This window comes from Aotus nancymaae, unplaced genomic scaffold (genome assembly GCF_030222135.1).
Source record: "Aotus nancymaae isolate 86718 unplaced genomic scaffold, 86718_ANA_hifiasm-v0.15.2.pri h1tg000049l, whole genome shotgun sequence".
NCBI classification, from domain to species: Eukaryota; Metazoa; Chordata; class Mammalia; order Primates; family Aotidae; genus Aotus; species Aotus nancymaae.
The window spans coordinates 1344452-1361690 of record NW_026988463.1 but is presented as its reverse complement, the minus strand read 5'-3'; the positions used below and the strand labels follow the sequence as shown (position 1 = coordinate 1361690).

General features: G+C 61.3%; 1 protein-coding gene across 2 annotated transcripts; it reads right to left on the bottom strand.

Annotated features, from left to right (window-relative positions):
- Positions 1-107: 107 nt before the first annotated feature.
- On the bottom strand, positions 108-16124 carry UBE2I (ubiquitin conjugating enzyme E2 I). Of its 2 annotated transcripts, none has more exons than XM_064362283.1 (7): positions 16118-16124; positions 11722-11796; positions 11447-11530; positions 10129-10201; positions 5850-5959; positions 5622-5701; positions 108-2252 (listed from the first exon to the last, which is right to left on the bottom strand). In XM_064362283.1, exons 2-7 carry the CDS (start codon positions 11785-11787, stop codon positions 2189-2191), a joined length of 477 nt encoding a protein of 158 aa, XP_064218353.1. In that variant the 5' UTR covers positions 11788-11796; positions 16118-16124; the 3' UTR covers positions 108-2188. The 2 variants fall into 2 exon arrangements, with proteins under 2 accessions (XP_064218353.1, XP_064218352.1); XM_064362282.1 differs by lacking the exon at positions 16118-16124 and adding an exon at positions 15820-15838.
- Between the last annotated feature and the right edge of the window lie 1115 nt (positions 16125-17239).

Sequence of the window (17239 nt, the reverse complement as noted above, 5' to 3'; positions counted from 1 at the left end):
GCAGGACCAGAAGGGAACCCTGGGGGGCACGGCAGCCCTGGCCCACCCCCGCACAGCCCAGGGGAGCCAGGGACAGGGCAGGAAAGGACACACCCAGCAGGCGGCAGTCTGTGCAAATGCTTTAATTGGTGGATTCTCAGATACAGTGGTTAACCCATCGCCCACAATTCTCACTAACTCCGAGGCACCTCAGGCCGGGAGCACACCTTCCCTTCCATTAAACAAACGACCGCGTTTCAGAGCTGCTACAAGATCCACGTCCTTGTGAGGCCGAGGCCTGTGGGACTACAGAAGGAGCGTTTCCTTAGCCGAAGTCACTAGAATCGGCTAGAAACATCCATTACTTTAGAATACATTAACTACAAAATATATTGAATTTCCATATATATATGAACTGTTTACATGTGTAATTAATTCTAAACGTAGTTCAGTCATACAAAATAAGACATTCTGGGAGTAGGCTACAAATATTCAAAGCGGCTAAATTCCCCAGGTAAGGCCCCCTGCGTTATAATCGCGCCCCAAACAGCTGAGAGCTCGGCGCTCTGGCCCTGCCGAAGCCATAAAAGCAAACGAGGCAATCGCACCGCAGAGCCGCCCGCGCGCTGACTTCGGAAGTCTCCTCGCCCACAGCGGTAGGGGTCCCTCACAGACCAGGAGGGCGCCGAGCTCCCCATCCCAGACCCCGGGCCGTCCTCCCTTGCACTCTCTGCACCCACCCCGCCCCCTTGGGACCCAGCTCCAGCTGCCGGGATGTGCCAGGGCAGCAGGGCCAGCTCCAGCCCCGGAGCTCAAAATGAGACTGAGGAGGGCCAAGCTTGCTAGGATGGGGAGACTGGGTGGGGCCCGGAGGGCCGGGCCACATCCCCCAGGCCTTCCCATCTCTGTCCATTGCACCTTCCTGCTGGGTGGCGACCCAGCCAGGCCACTTCCTATGATGGCTCAGCCCCGGCTCAGGCAGCCACACGAGGCCCAGCTGGCCCGGCCTTTGCAGAGGGCTCAGCGCCAGGGCTGCTTCTGAGGGGCGCAGCCTCCCTGGGAGAGACCACTCAGGCGGCATCAGGACAGAGAATTCCAGACACAGGCTGCCCAGGGCCCTCCACCTGGTGCTAAGGGTCAGGGAAGCCCTGGAGGGGCCAGGCTGTGGGCTCTGCTGGAGGACGCACCCTGCGTTTGCTGGGGTGGTAGCAAAGGGGCTTCCTGAGGGCGTGAGGGACAGACACCCAAGGTGGTGCCCGGGACCCCGCCACTGAGGAGGGGTAGCCCCACCAGCAGGCTGCCTCGAAAGCAGTCCTCATGCAGCCTCAGCCCTTGTCTGGCCCTGGCCCTGTGGCCCCCAAGACAACTGGCACCAGGGCACACCTGCCAGGGTCTCCACGCCAATCCCAACCTATGCAGATCTTAACTGCCCAGTACTCTCCGGCTGGAAGCTCTGGGGTGGGGGGCACAGAAACCTCAGCAGCAGTCACAGTCCTGTTTACAAAGATCCAGGGCAAGACGGAGCCACGCAGCCTGGGCGCGCCGGCAGCAGACAGGAGAGCCGGGTCCTGGCCCTGCGGGGGGCGCTGCAGTCGGGAGGGGAGGGCCGGGCACTCGGAGGCCACCTCCTCACACTTTCAATGACGATAAAGCAACCAAAACCTTTATATAAACAGTTTATTTACTCTAAACAGCAACACAGACAAAACGCCATATAAACACAAAGGAAGTGACGCAGAACGGAGAGGCGGCTGACCTGGGATCTGAGGCTCGAAAGCAACACAGCCCAGGCCCTAGAGGAGCGGCGGAGGGAGGGCGCATTTCCAGACAGCCAGCCGGGGCGAGGTGGAGCTCTGCACGGTGAGAAGCATGCCTGCGTCCGAGAGCGAGGGCTCGCTCCTGGAGGACTTACCCAAGTATAAAAGTTTATCATTTTACAGCAGTTGAAATACTGACATCAATATTAAAATAAAAGCAAGTTTTACATAACAATCAAAATACAAAAGACTGAAGGAAGAGACCCTGTATGAAAAACGGGCAATTGAGCGAATCGAGAGTGCGTACCCGCGGCGGCAATGGAAGATGGCGCCCGCCCAACCCCCCCCAGGTGACTAGTCATTGTACGGAGCAACTTTAGATTTGCAAAAGTGTTGTAAACAAGTTCTTGCCAAACCAATCCCTTCCTTTCTGCGAGGCCGCAGGCCGCTGCTTATGAGGGCGCGAACTTCTTGGCTTGTGCTCGGACCCTCTTCTCATACTCCACTCTGTTTTGGCTGCGGAGGTCAAAAGGGAAGAGGCAGTTAGGAGGCGCAGCAGCCCGGCCTGCACGCTCACCCCAGGGCCGGCTCGGAGGACGGGCCTCCTGGGTCAGTGCAGCGCGGAGCTCGTGAAAGTAACAGAAGCAGGGAGGCCTGCGTGGCCTTGACGAGGCGGAGACCAGCCTGTGGTCTGAGGGGGGCGGACGGGCAGGGAGGAGAGGAACAGCGCTGGGCGGATGTGGCGTCGGAGCGGAGGGCACAGGCCCCACGTGGCTCACGCCGCCAGGGTGCCTGCACCATCACCACCAGCGCCCACAGTCTGATCCTAAGTAGCCATCAGCAGCTTCTCTTTTTTGTAAGTCTAGAACAGTGCTAATAAATTAAAAATACTGATTGCTTGCCATTGTTAATTCCCAAAAATAGAAACTAAGTTTTGGAGGGCTCGTCCATGAGGCCCTCAGCCCAGGGGTAAAGGTGTGGGAAGGCAGGCCTGGCTCAGAAGGGGCCGTACCCGAGCTGGGCGGTACAGGGACACTGGGGAACAGGACCGGGGCTGGGCGGAGGGAGGCTCGGCCTGGGAAAGCTGCCCAGGAGGGCAAATGGCACACACTGCCTGGGCAAAACAGGTCCGTGGGAGGGTGGCCAAGGCTTCGCCTGGGGGCTGATGCGCTGCAGGGGGCAGCTTGACCTTGAGGACCGCAGGAACACCACGACACTTATGGAGGTGGCTCCTGGCAGTCCCACCAGGACCGGAGGTGGTCTGAGACTCTGAGCTGAGCCAGGCACGGTGCAGAGTGAAGGCCAGCAGCCCAGGACGGCACCCTGGACCACCAGGTGGCCCCACGGCAGAGCAGCTCAGCTGGGTGGGCACGGAAGCAACCAGAGGCAGTGGCCACACTTTCCAGCCCTGCCTTTACCCAGCAGGGGCCCCACGAAGAGGCACCTGCCAGGGCAGGAACACGGCCCAAGGCCACCAGGAAACCCAGGAAAGAGGATCTGAAACCCACAAACAGGCTGCACAAAGGGTGCTTTTCAAGTGGATGTTTGTAGGAGAAGGAACGCTTGTTTATGTGAACACAGGCAAGTGCAGAGGGCAGCCCCAGCCCCAGGCCCAGGAGACACTGGCAGCCGCGCCAGCCCACGCCACAGCCCACGCCAATCCCTGGAGGCGGTCGGCAAATGCGGCGCAGGCCAGACGTGGCTCACGTTCACACCGTGCTGGCGACGGCAAACCAGCCGAGGGCCAGACAGGAAAACATTTGCTTTTTCATTTTTTTGAGACAGGGTCTCGCTTTGTCGCCCAGGCTGGAGTGCGGTGGCACAGTCTTGGCTCACTGCAGCACCAACCTCCTGGGCTCAAGCGATCCTCCCACCTCAGCTTCCAAAGTGGCTGGGACCACAGGCGTGCACCACCACCACGCCCAGCTTGGTCTGTTTTTGAGAGGAGGCCTTCCCATGTTGCCCAGGCTGGCCTCCAACTCCTGGGCTCAGGCGATTCTCCCGCAGTGGCCTCCCAAAGTGTGGCGATTATAGCCGTGAGCCACCACACCTGGCAAATGTTTAAACTGTTTATAGAGATGGGGTCTCGCTCTGGTGTCCAGTCTGGTTTTAAACACCTAGGTCCAAGCGATCAATCTGCCTTTGCCTCCCAAAGTGCTGGGATCACAGGCATGAGTCACACACTTGGCCTAGGAAACACTTTCTGACCAGGGACGGTGGCTCACGCCTACAATCCCAGCACTTTGGGAGGTGAGGAGTTCCAGACCAGCCTGACCAACATGGAGAAACCCCATCATTTCTAAAAATACAAAAAATTAGCTGGGCGTGGCAGGCCATGCCTGTAACCCCAGCTATTAGGGAGGCTGAGGCAGGAGACTCGCTTGAACCCGGGAGGCAGAGATTGCGGTGAGCCGAGATTGCACCATTGCCAAAAAAAAAAAAAAAAAAAAAAAACAGGAAAAAAAAAAATTAGCCAGGTGTGGTGGTGCACGCCTGTAGTCCCAGCTACTCGGGAGGCTGAGGCAGGAGAATGGCTTGAACCTGGGAGGCGGAGGTTGCAGTGAGTGGAGATCGCACCACTGCACTCCAGCCTCGGCAATAAGAGCAAAACTCAGTATAAAAAAAAAAACAACACCCAATTTTCTGCCTCAAGGGCCATGTGGACACCCGTGAGGACCGTGGCTTCCTGCCCGAGGAATGCGTTTCACGGAACTCCTAGTGCACCGCAGGCCAGCACACAAACCCAAGTCACGCCACGTCCCACGAGCCAGTTCCAGCAATGGCTCAGCTGACGGAGCGTCTGTGGGGTGTGCAGGGGAGCCAGGCTGAGTCTGGGGCGGCTGCTGTGACGCTTGCTCCCTGCCTGGGGCCTGTCTGCCACCCTCAGCCACCAGGGAGGGCACCCTGCAGACACTGGGGCTGGGCCTGCGTCCAGGGAGAAACGCAACTCTCCAGAACCAGGGGCCTTCCCTCAGGACCTGTGCAGGCTGGGCTTAGGGCAGCCAGGACCCCTTGGCCTCCCCGTTCTGACCAGGAGATGGCCCTGGAGGGAGCAGGCCTCCAACCCCATGGTTGCAGGGATGTGTGGGGTGGCTGCTGGGTGAGCCCTATGGGTACCTGGTTGCTGGGGCTCCCGGGACCCCCTCAGAGGTGTGGGGACCCGTGCTGAGACGGGTCTGGGTTTCTCTGTGCTCCAGTGGGAGTCAGAGCGCCCAACCCACCTCCTTGCGGACCTGGCCAGAGCAGCTACAGAGGTGGCCCGAGGGCTGGGGACAGGACAGGCAGGGCACAGCCTCTGCTCAGGGCAGGCTCCTCCCTGCCGTTCCCAGCACTGTCTGGCTGTCGTCTGCATCCTGACTCACTCCAGGCCCTCGGTGCAGATGGTGGCCACAGGACCATAGGGACCCTTCTAGCTGAGGCAGCACCTCACAGGGACAGGGTGGAGCCCGTGGCCGTGGGGCGGCATCCCTGAGCCCTGCGGGGCTGGCCTCACACACAGGAGGCAAGTGTGGTGGGGACGGGACAAGCAGCAGGGCGGTGCGGGAGGCCGAGCCCGTGGACAGGCCCCTCGGCATGGCCTGCTCCGCCGCCCGCGGCCAGGAGCCTTTCCTCCTAGCCAGCCACGACTCACTGGGGCTGTGGTCCAAGATGGCCCCAATCACCTGGCCTGCTTCCGCTGCAAACAGGGTTCCAGGGCCGCCCATGCCACCGCAGACCCTGTGTACAACAGTGCCAGCTGCCCACAGGGGTTACGCCCCTGACCTTCGCCCTGGAGGTGACTCTGGCTGTCTCTAGCGTGAGCCTGTGTGCCCCCTCCCCTCTGGCCAGGCGGCCTCAGTGGGGATGCAGGGAGCTCCCGCCAGCGGGGCCAGGGCTGCCACCTACCAGTAAATCGTGTAGGCCTCTGCTTGAGCTGGGTCTTGGATATTTGGTTCATTTAGAAGTTCCTGTATTCCTAATAGGATCTGTGCCAGAGACAAAAACACAAGACAGGGTGTGAGCAGCCTGAAAGGGAGACACCCGAGACTGGGCCTCAGCCACAGCGCGACTGCAGACCCGCACGTCCGCAGGGGACACTGAGGCCGCCCTGGCCTGCAGGTGGTGGCCCCGTACCTGTTTGATTGTGATGGCTGGCCTCCAGTCCTTGTCCTCCTCTAAGATGGACAGGCACACTGTCCCCGAAGGGTACACATTTGGGTGAAATAACGGTGGTTCAAATTTACCTGGAGAACGAGGAAGAAAGGAAGCGCTGTTTGGAGGCAGGCACTGTCCAGAATCACCCTCCTCCCCACACCGGGGCACCAGGTTGCCAGCCAGATATTTGGCCAAGAACTTTAAAAAAAAAATAGAACTGTGGCCACGAAGAGACAAGAGGAAGAAACATCCGCCTCTGCACCCAGGGAACAGGGCCTGGGGACACGGCCTGGGGACCGGAGTTGAAGCTGGGTCCCTCCCAGGACGGAACTCTGGGCACGGCCAGGCAGACGGCAAACAGCAGCCCCAGGTCCTACCCAGCTGGGCCAGACTCGGGGGAGACGGGAGGAGCTGCAGGAGGCATCCAGGGAAACAGCCAGGCCCTTCCAGAGTCAGCAGCTTCAACGCACACCCCCTGCTTCCACAACACACAGGCTTTTAGACCCCGTGTTATTTCTTATGAAAAAGCAGGAAAGTCTGCCGCCATTATCCCCGCCTGGGACCATCTTTTTTACCAGGGCCTTCTCCTGCTTCTGCTTACTGACACACAGCGCAGCCAGTCTAGCGGAATTACCAAAAAGACAATGTCCATGAACACCCGCGTCTCCCCAACACTCGCTCCTGCCGACCACCGTGCCTGCCCCCAGTCCCAACGCCAGCATCCGCGGGCAGCTTCCTGGCCTTCAGCTACCACGGAGAAGCGCAGGACACGCTCCTTGGGGAATGCGGCGAGGGCACCACTACGGACCGCCCCACACTGTGGACCATCCCACGCCACAGGAGCCCACGGGCGACACCGGCGGCTGCGTGGCAGTCCTGAGTGCGAACCCTGGCGCAGGAGCGTGGTGCTGTGGAAAGCTGGATCACGGCGTCCGTCCTCAGCCCTGCTGCCCCCAGGCTGCTCACGCAGGCCGCACTGCTGGCGGAGTTTAGCCACCGGGTGAGGTGCACGGCGCCCACTCCCGTGGTTCCACACTGCACCTCCTGGGGACCGCCAAGTGGAGCCACTTTCAGCCCCGGCCGCTTCCTGGCGACTGATTCAGAGAAGGTCCTGAAATGACACATTTCACAGGGTTCTTCTCCTGCTCTGGGCTCAACTTTTTGCTTTTTTTTCTTTTGAGAGAGTCGCCCAGACTGGAATGCAATGGCACGATCTTGGCTCACTGCAACCTCTGCCTTCCGGGTTCATGCGATTCTTCCTGCCTGAGCCTCCCGAGTAGCTGGGATTACAGGCGCCCGCCACCACGCCCAGCTAATTTTTGTATTCTTGTAGAGATAGGGTTTCACCATGTTGGTCAGGCTGGTCTTGAAGTCCTGACTTCAGGTGATCCGCCCATCTCAGCCTCCCAAAGCGCTGGGATTACAGGCACGAGCCACTGCACCTGGCCCGACTCTTTGCTCTTCTAAGGGAATCTTTTGGCAAACTCAAGTGCCTGATTTCAATTTAATCCGATTTCTCCACCTCATTTCTTGAGAGAGAAAGGCACACAGGCGCTGACAGCCAGCACCGCCAGGCCCTCGCAAGGGGGAGCTGCCTCCTGCTTCCTCACGACATCCAGCCTGGCTGCCCCTGTGCTTCGCAGAAGGAACAGAAAAGGAGCGCTCTCCCGCCTGGACTGTCCGCCACTGTCACATGGCCTCTTCACTCTTCCCCACCTGTCATCCTAGGACGTCCGGGCTGTGGCAAAGGGGCCCGACGCTGGCACCCGTCTGTGCCTTTAGCAGACACACGCGTGCGTTTCTGTGAATCACGGCTGACTAGAGTGAATAGCCAGGCCCTACAGCAGGCATGAGCTCAGCTTCCACAGGCGTGACAGGCAGCGTTCCACGGGAAACCTCCAGAAAGAACGCGCTCTCCAGGGGCCCTGCGCCCTGGCTGTCTGCTCCTGAGCCGTATGGCAGGTCCCTCTGGGGAGGCTTCCGCTCCGTGCAAAGCCACGTATCCCGGCCTATGTCTGCCACCGGGAAGAGGCCTCTCCTGTGAGGAACACGCCGGGCCTCATGGCTGTCCGCCTTCGTGCTGATTCCTAGGAGCCGTGGGTAGAGCTGAGACACGTGCATACACTACGGAGTGCCTCCTGCCGGTGCCAACTGCCGTCTTTAGGATAAAGAGATGTTCTTGGTTTCAATGCAGTCAATTCATCAGTGTTCATGCAGTCAGCACTCCCAGAGCGTCCCTGGTCAAGAAAGCCCTGCCTGCACAGAGCTCAGGAAGACGCCCTCCTGGGTCTCCTCTCCATGCCGTTCTGTTTGAGCGCCACGATCCACCCGGAAGCTGTTTCTCTGCGGCAGGAGGGAGGCAGAGCTCGTTTCTCCTACTGGGATAGCCCTCCGGACTGGTCCCATCATGGACCAAGCGGCCACACGTGCAGCCTCTGGCCTCCCCGCTGGAACAGAAAAGGAGTGGCCTCTTCACTCTTCCCCACCTGTCCTCCTGGGACGTCTGGGCTGTGGCAAAGGGGCCTGACACTGGCACCCGTCTGTGCCTTTTGTGGACACACGCGTGTTTCTGTGAATCATGGCTGACTAGAGTGAACAGCCAAGCCCTGTCTTCTCCACAGTCCCGCAGTCTCCGTCACCGTGTCCTGAGGGAGGTCTGGCGGGGTGCATGTGCACCCACTGAGCCTCAGCCTGGCTCTTGCCACCCCTACCGAGAATCCAAGGCCCTTGCACCTCCACACACACAGTCTGTGCCACAGTCTCCACCCAGACTGGCACCACATGGAATCTGCAGACAGCCTGGCAGAGAACGGCGTCTGCACGTCACGTCTCCCCTCCACATGCAGAGCTCAGCTACTGCTCAGGCCGGCCTGGTTTCCCCTGCAGTATTCTGGTTTGCAGTACAGAGGTCTTGAAGGTCTTGAACCAATCTTCTGTTCATTTATTCCAACATATTTCATGCTACTGTAAATGGCATAGCTTTAAAACCTTGCTTACTGAAATTACATAAAAGCAGATTTGTGTAACTCAATTTTGATCTCATTTTATTTATTGTTTTAAGACAGTTTCACTCTGTCCAGGCTGGAGTGCAGTGGCACGATCCTGGCTCACTGCAACCTCCACCTCTCAGGTTCAAGGGATTCTCCTGCCTCAGCCTCCTGCACTGCAGCCTAGCGGCGCGCGGCCTGTCTGCAGGCCTGGCCTTCCTCCCCACCTCTTCCACTGTGACTTCTTCTTGCTTTGCTGCAGCTGCGTTTGCTTGGAATTCCAACAGAAAGTTGAACAGAATCAACGAACACAGCTATTTTGTCTCATTTTTAGGTTTTTCTTAATTAAAAGAAATCATTTTAAGTAATACCTGGGCATGGTGAAAAAAAAAATCAAACAGCAAAGAGAATCCCCAATGAGCCAGTCTGGGCCCGGTGGTGCCGTGGGTGGTCCTCGGGTTCCTCCGGAGGGTGCCACGGTGAAGGCTTGCGCGCCCTGACTGACGATCGCAGGGGAAAGCTTTTACACAGCTCTCGCCTCACCGTGGCCAGGCGCGTTAACGCGTGGAACTCACTGGACAGGACCTGCCGACTGCCAGCTCCGGGAGGGCGGGGACGCGGCGGCCCTCTCCTCCCTCTCCTGAGCCCTGCCGCACGGGCTGGGGTCACGAGCTTAGCTGCTGGCAGGATCTGGGGCCTGGTCGCAGCCTTTCTTCCCGTGCCTCCTGTGCTGTCACCTGCGCTACACCTGCTCAGGCTGCACACGCAGCCACGGTGGGGACGGGCCGTAAGAGACCACACAGCAAGAGCAGTAAGAAGGCGGACCGACAGAAATCCTCAGAGGGCGAGGCTGTGCACGGCAGTCCTTCTGCACGTCCATCCGTCCAGGGCTGGGTCCTGCGGGCACCAAGTCCTCCGTCTTCATCGCCAACAACCGCTGAGGCTCCAGGCACTCCCGGTCCAGGAGCTCCGGCCTGGCTCTCACAGTCCCTCCGTGCACAGCACTCTGGAGCTTCCCAGCCCATGAGCCGGGATGAGACTAAGGCTGCTGTGTGCAACGCCCAGCGCCGGAGCTGGAAACAGACTCGAATCTGCAGCCCCAGCCAGATCAGGGATCAAAGCCGACCTCCAGGTCTGTGATCTCCCTCCCAGCTCCACGGAGACCACCCGGCCCAGGGCGCCATGGCCACAGCCAGGGAACCCTTTGGACAGACTCCTGATCCCTGCAGGAACAGGCTGCCTTCCAGGGCACTGAATGGCGAGCTACTTACATTTCGGTGGCGAAGACGGGTAGTCATCTTTGAAAAGCATCCGTAGTTTAAACAAGCCTCCTTCCCACGGAGTCTGCAGGGAATAAACCATGGTGAGATGGGCTGCTCGCCTGCCGCAGGGTGGCCCAGGAGGAAGGGGCTCGCTTCTAGGGCACAACCCTCAGGACACCAGGTGCTAGAGGCCCGACAGAGGCGGCTCCTAAACCAGCCTGAAGCTCGGAACAGCCCCAACAAGGGGGCTGTCAGGACCTCTACCGTGCCCAGAGTGAGTTGGAAAGGCCCTCCTGGAAAGGAGTGGAGGCAGGAGGCAGGAGCCAGGCTGGCGGTGATGGGCGCCACACACTGGGGTTGGCACGAGGGCACCAAGAGCACACCACTGCCCTCACCCCAGGGTGTTCCTAAGCACCCGCCCCCGTCCCGCCTGGACGAGGCACCTCTGCTGCCCCACGATCCCACACCACCTTCCGTCTTCCTTGGCGCCGTGCACCAGCCTCACTCTAACGTAAGGGGCAAGGATGTTCTCAGCAGAGCCTTGGACAAGTGACAAACCCAAGCCACACTATGTCTCGGGCAAAGCAGAGTCCCGTGGGGACTGCTCAGCTCAGGGGACCAGAGCTGCTTTGAGTTTCACAGTGAAACCCAGAGTGGGGCCCGGGCCAGAGGGAACGAGGCCTGAGGCAGGACCAACACCTCAGGGATCTCTCCGCCTCCTTCAGAATCAACAAGCATGAGCTGCACGTGCCCCCCAGCCTGGAGTCCCCGGCCAGAAAGGACAGGCACGTGGGCTACCCTGCCTGCCAGGGACACACAGGGGTCCCCAAGCAGACTGCCCAGACAGACACCTCCAGTCCCTGGGGGTTCTCCAGGAGGCGGCTTTACGCAGGGCTGGCTCTCCCCACAAACCCAGCTCCTGAAAGCTGAGCCACACCCCGAAGGACACAGCAGAATCCCGGACTCCTGCCTCTCGGCCTGGTCTCAACCTCACCTGTGCAACTCTGCGCTCCCAACACACACCAGAGCCCCCTCCCTGTTGCCACAGCTCAGCCTTGTGCCCGGCCAGGTGCCAGCCTGCTTCCTTCTCAACCAGAACTGCCCTGAGAGGGAACAGAGCTGTCAAACCTTGCCAGTCCCACCTTCTGCGTTCACGTTCCGATGGGGCGGGGGCCAGGACAGAGCTGGGATTTGACCTGTTGACCGCGGCCCGTGACAAGGACGGCCGTCACAGACGGCAGGGATCTGACTGGAGTTCCCCCGTGGCACTACCACGCCCATCTGCTGGGCCCCGCCAGGCAGCAGGCCGGCAGCGCGCGCCTCTTACCCCTTTCTTTCCTGGAATGGCGCACTCCCAGTTCATGAGGTTCATCGTGCCATCGGGATTTTTTGTTGGGACAGCCACGAAACCCTGAGAGAAAACAACCACAAAAGCACATCAGCGTGGTGGCATCTCATTTTACCACAATCGCCGAGGACCCGCCTGCGAGGCCCAGCGGCCCGGCACGGGCATGTGAGCGGCTCCCTCCCGGCAGGGACACGACAGTTTCAGTGACGGGACACTGCCCGCTGTGCTGCACACGGACACGAAGCTCTCCTTACAAACGGGTGGTCTTTTCTCCACGCTTTCCTCTCCTGAGCGAGTCTGCTGAGGGCGATCCCCGACATGTTGAGTCCCTGCAACACAGGAGGCAGAGCACGTGATCAGGAGAGGCGACGCAGGCTCCTGCTGCCCTATCACGCGCACACTGGCCCCGCCTGCTCCCAACACGCGCTGGCCCAGTCCAGCAGGACTCTTCCGCAAGTCACTGTCCGACCCTGGGGTTCACCAGGGGAGGCCCCGTGAGCGGCTCCCAGATCACCCCGGGGGTGGGGGGCAGGTAATATCCCTTCCCCGTGGCCACCCCCACCATGCCCCCAACTGTGGCATATGGTGTGGCCTCTGCTCCACGGGGATGAAACAGACATTCAGAGGCTAGGTGGTAGCTGCCACCCTGTGGTGGCTGGCATGGCAAGGTCCCCACCACACCACCAGGTGGGGAATAGGCAGGGCTGGGTGTCTAGGTGTGTGTGGGGTACTGGGTCCCTGCCTTTGTATCAGGCACTCAGAACCGAGACTCACGCCCGGCCAGTGGACACCTGTTGTTCTTGAAGACAGGACGGAACAAGCACCACAGGGCAGAGGCTCAGACTTGCTGAGGGAGGAGCTCCCGCAGGGCCACCCTTCCCAGACCCTGCAGCCACTACCACATCCCTGTGGCTTCAGGGGACAGCAGGGTCCTGCGGGGCAGAGCAGGAGCACGGCATAGGGGACCAGATCCCTGGTCAGAGGAAGCAGCGCACAGGCCAGATTCCAGCTCCACACATCTGGATGGGACCTCAGGGGCCAGGCACCTTCACCTCACGGTTCTAGGCGGGAGCCTGTTGGGCCACACTGTCGCCGCAGGAGGGCTGCAGGTCCAGGGAGATGCTCCTGGCACTGAGGACACTGGTGGGCACGGCCAGCAGCCTCAACGCCACCCTCAACTGTCACCCTACTGGTGGCCACCTTTACTCATGAAAAACAGCACTCTGCTTACAAAACTTGCTGGAGAATTGACACCAAAGTGTATGCTGGTCATCAAAGTCCACGGGAACGCTGAAGCTGCCCCCAAGTCTGGTATTTCAACACGAAAGAGGGGCACCTCTGCAGAACTGGGGACTCTGCCAGGCCTTCTACGCTGTAGGGGGCCTGTCCCATCTACAACATGGGCTGTCCTACAATGGGCACAAGGGCCCTGGTGACCTGGATGGTGTCCGCACTCGTGGAGGCCCATGCACCTCACACACCTCACAGCCGCAGGAAGGGCCAGGTCAGCACTCTACCAGGGCCACAGCCGCCGCAGCCCCATTGGCAGTCATCAGGGAGGTAAGGCCCAGACTCCAGCAGACCCACCGAGGAAGGAGCTCTGAGAGGCCTGCACTCGGCTTTTGGGCAGCACGATGACTTTCCCTGAGTCAGCAAAGTAGAGGTGTGGGGGCTGGGATCTAAGAAGCCCAGGCAGGTCCAGAGTCGCCAGGGCACCAGGGTCCCAGAAGCCGGGCAGGGCTGCTAGAGCCGTGTGCCCTGCAGGGGGATTTGGTTCATTTTCACCAAACACGGATTCTCACGGTAGTCCGAAAAAAAGCAGGCAGAGGAACCTGGGTCCTCCAGTCAGCAGGCGCTGGTGTCACCGCGAGAGGGTGACAGGGGCCACTGGGCCCTGGCCTCCAGCTCCATGACTAAGTTCAAGATAGGCAGCCTGGGCTGGAGGCAGCCACGGACTGGGCCCCACCAGGATGTCCTTCCCCACATCCTCCTCACCGAGACGCAGAGGGCCCACAGGCCACCTGCCCTCCTGACTGCTTGCCCTTCCCCATGCCCTCCTCTAAGTTGGGAGAAAGTGGGGGAGGACACAGCTGGGCCGAGCTGGGGGCAGGCGGAGCATGAGCCCCAAGCAGGCTGGAGTGCCCGCCAACCACGGTTTCAAGGTTGTCTCTACACCAGCTGGGGTCTGAAACTCCACACGTTTCTCCGCCTTCCCCTTCCACTGGCTCTTCCGCATGGAGCAGCCCAGCTCCACCTTGGTGCCGGAGGCCTGAGGACTCAGGGGCTCTTGCTTCCCCAGCCCCAGGGAGGACTCTCTGAGTGGCTGCAACCTGTGCCCGGCACAGTGCAAAGCAGCCTGGCGAGTGGCTGTTTCACGGAGGGGCCAGCTCCCAGATGCCCATGGTCTGAGCGGGGCCAGGCATCAAACAGGCCTCTGAAGCCCCAGACCAGCGCTCCAGACACTGAAGGACCATGGGCACCGATGCTCAGAGCCAGGCAAGGCCAGGCCATGGAGAGGCCAGCGGGCCTGGGACTCTGCCACAGGCGGCCCTCCTGCTGAGGACTGGACAGGGCTGCCCAGAGGCTGCGCTCAGCACCCAGCTACTGTCTCAGGTGTGATAAGTCATGAGGGGTGGTCCTGCCAGACCTCCTGCCAAGGCCTGGCTGCTGCCGCTGTGCCCCCAGCCCCAAAGCACTCAGCACCAGGGGGTGGTCGTACAGGACGCTCTACCATCTGGGCAAGGAGCCACAGACGCAACCCACCCCATCCTAGGCAGAAGCCAGGCCTGGCCTCCAAGATCCCTGCTCCCCGTCCTGCTGGCCTGCCTACTGGAGAAAGTGGCCAATCTGTTACAATGTAATCACAACACAGACCCAGCATTCAAAACCCCACTGAAAATTGAATCCACCCTCCCCAATTAACAGATAGGCACTTAGTGAACAGCTAGGAGTCACTAAACGCTTCAAAGCTGGAAACTTTTATGCTACAAAGACAAAAACAACTCTCTTCTGTCAGCGCCAAACAAGGCCCAGACACCGGCAGCAACGGGACTTCTGGGCCCGAAACTCCAGGAGCTGCCCGAAAGTTTGCTGCCTGCCCTCCCACAGGGCACACGCAGAGGGCTGAGCTTGACTTCAGAGCAACTTCCTGGCTGAGGGTGAGCAAAGCGCTCACCTTCCACAGCTCCACCGCACTCATCACCAGAACAGGTGGGCGCCACGACAGGCTGGCACCTGAAGCCCTCAAAGGTCCTCCTGCACCCCAATGCACACTCTCCCAGGCCCGGGAAGGTATTCCCTTCTGCACCACCCGGACACCTACAGTCGGGAGACGCTCACCTGGCCGCACCTGATCTGTCTGTCCCAGGCCGCCAGGCTGTTTCCGCAGCGAGATCCCAAACCCTGGGACACCACACAAGCGCACACCCGCAAGCACCCAACAGCCTAGGGAACGGACCTCTGTGTGAGCCATCAGGGCAAACTGAGGATCCGTCCCGTCTTCTCTTAGCTAGGTTCTCTACCCAAAGGCAACGTTTCTTTAAGAGCAAGAAACAGGTGGAATAGGTCCTACAAAGAAAACACACAAAATCCCCCAAAGACAGGCACTCTGCGAACAGAGAAACTGAGCGTGACTCCCAATCATACAAACCAAACCACTTCATTCTGCGCTTCACGCGTGACTACAGGCCCCGATCACAAGCCCAGCTCATCACTCCCGTGCCTGCCTCCTACGCCCCCAACTACCAGAGCCAACCACTATTCAACCGGTACAAAGCGAGCCCCGAGGCAGAACAAAACTCCCTCCGGCGAGGCGCTCACGTCCCGGGCCGAGCCGGCGCCAGCGGAGCATCTTCAGAAGCGCCAGAAAACTTGGACGTGTTTCGGTTTGAGGGCCCCGAAAACCCGCCCGCTCGCCGGCCCCCACCCCGCGAGTCAGCGATGTTGCAATCCGCGGCTCTCCCCCGAGGCCCATCCTCGCCGTCCGCGGGGCGACCGTGACCCCGGAAGCCGCTCACAGCGCAGGAGGAAGGCGCGGCCTCGCGGGGCCCCGGCTGCAGGTGGCTGCCCCGGCCCGGCGCCAGGCGCACCTCGAGGGCGAAGCGGGGGAGCCCCGGCCCCGAAGGCCTGCGGCGAACCGGGCGCTCAGGCCGCAGCCCCGCGGCGCCAGCAGCGCGGGCCGGGCCGACGTCGAGCGCGGGGCCTCTCGGGCTCTCCGGGAAGCTCGGCCGCGACGCGGGGCCCGGTTCGGCGGGGCGGGGCGCGGGGCAGCCGGGGGCCCGGGCCCGACAGCGGTGGAGGCCTCGGCCCGACCCCCGCCCCGCGGCCCCGGCCCGGCCCCCGCCTGCGCTCACCTCGGGCGGCCGCGGCCCCGGCGAGCGTCGCGGACAGGCGGAGGACCGAGCGGGGCGGCGGCGGCGGCGCTTCCCTTTGTCTCGGGACTTCCCTCCGGAGCCCGCTCCGCGCGCAGCCCGAGCAGCTCCGAGGACCCTGGAGCGGGCGGGGCGCGCGGGGCGGGGCCTGACGCCGGGCTGCCCTCCGCACGCCTGCCTCGCGCGCCGCCGCCGCCGTCCCGCCCCGAGTGCTGCCCGCGCCACCACCCGCCTCCCGCCGCCCGGGCCCCGCCACCGCGCGCCCGCGACCCGGGTCCACCTCAGGAGCCCGGTCGGGGGGCGACTTTCCAGTCAGGCGGCGTCCTGGACACCTACACCCTTAAAGGAGCCGCGTCCCCGATGTGAGGGAGCGTCTACAAACTCCCCTTCGGGGCGCCCGCGTCCACCCGAGGACACGCCGGCGAGCAGCGGGGGCAAAAGGAGGCCGAGAACTCCAAAAGCTCCCCGGGTACCCGGAGATCACCTCTCCAGGCACAGGTCCCGGAGGTTTCCTTGGGGTCAGGGTCTGGGGTCGGGGGGCAAAGACCACTGAGGCCTAAGGATCCCCTGCAGCGTCGCAGGACGGTGACGCTCCCGCTAGTTTAGCGCCCTGTGAAACCCCTTGCAATTGGTCAGTTCGGGGTGGTGGGCGGGGAAATCTTCTTATCCGCCCAATGAGCTGACCTGGTACAAAAGGCCGAATGCAAGCATGACCGACGGGAGGAGAAGTGAGGATGTTCCCTAACCTGGGGGCGGGCCCTGGGCGGGGGCGGGGCGCGGGGCCTGCGAGCGGCGGGGGCGGGGCGGCCCCGTGGGGGAGGGGCGCTTCCGGGCCCCACCCCCACTCCCATCCCGGCGCCAACACCCGGGACCGGGTCGGGAGGCCCCCAGCCCCGCAAGCGCGGTGGACGCTCCGCCAATGCGCGGCTATGCTGGCCTCGGGGCTCTCCCGGTCCCCCCGCCCCCATTTCACCGACGGCGGGGTCGCTGCCAAGGTCACTGTGTCCGGGCGCTTGGGGACCACGGGGAATGACCGCATTCATTCATTACCTCCCTCACTCACTCATTCCCTCCCTCACTCACTCATTCATTCATTCCTTCTTTTACTCACTCATTCCTTCGCTTCCTCAATCGTTTCCTCCCTCATTCTCTCCCTGATTCACTCATTCCCACCCTCACTCATTCCCTCCCTCACTCATTCCCTGCCTCACTCATTTCCTCCTTCACTTATTCATTCCCTCCCTCCTTCATTCATTCCCTCGCTCATTCCCACCCTCACTTATTCCCTCTCTCAGTAACTCATTCATTCATTCCTTTACTCACTCACTCATTCCTTCGCTCCCTCAATCATTCCTTCCCTCACTCATTCCCTCCCTCACTCATTCTCTCCTTCATTCACTCA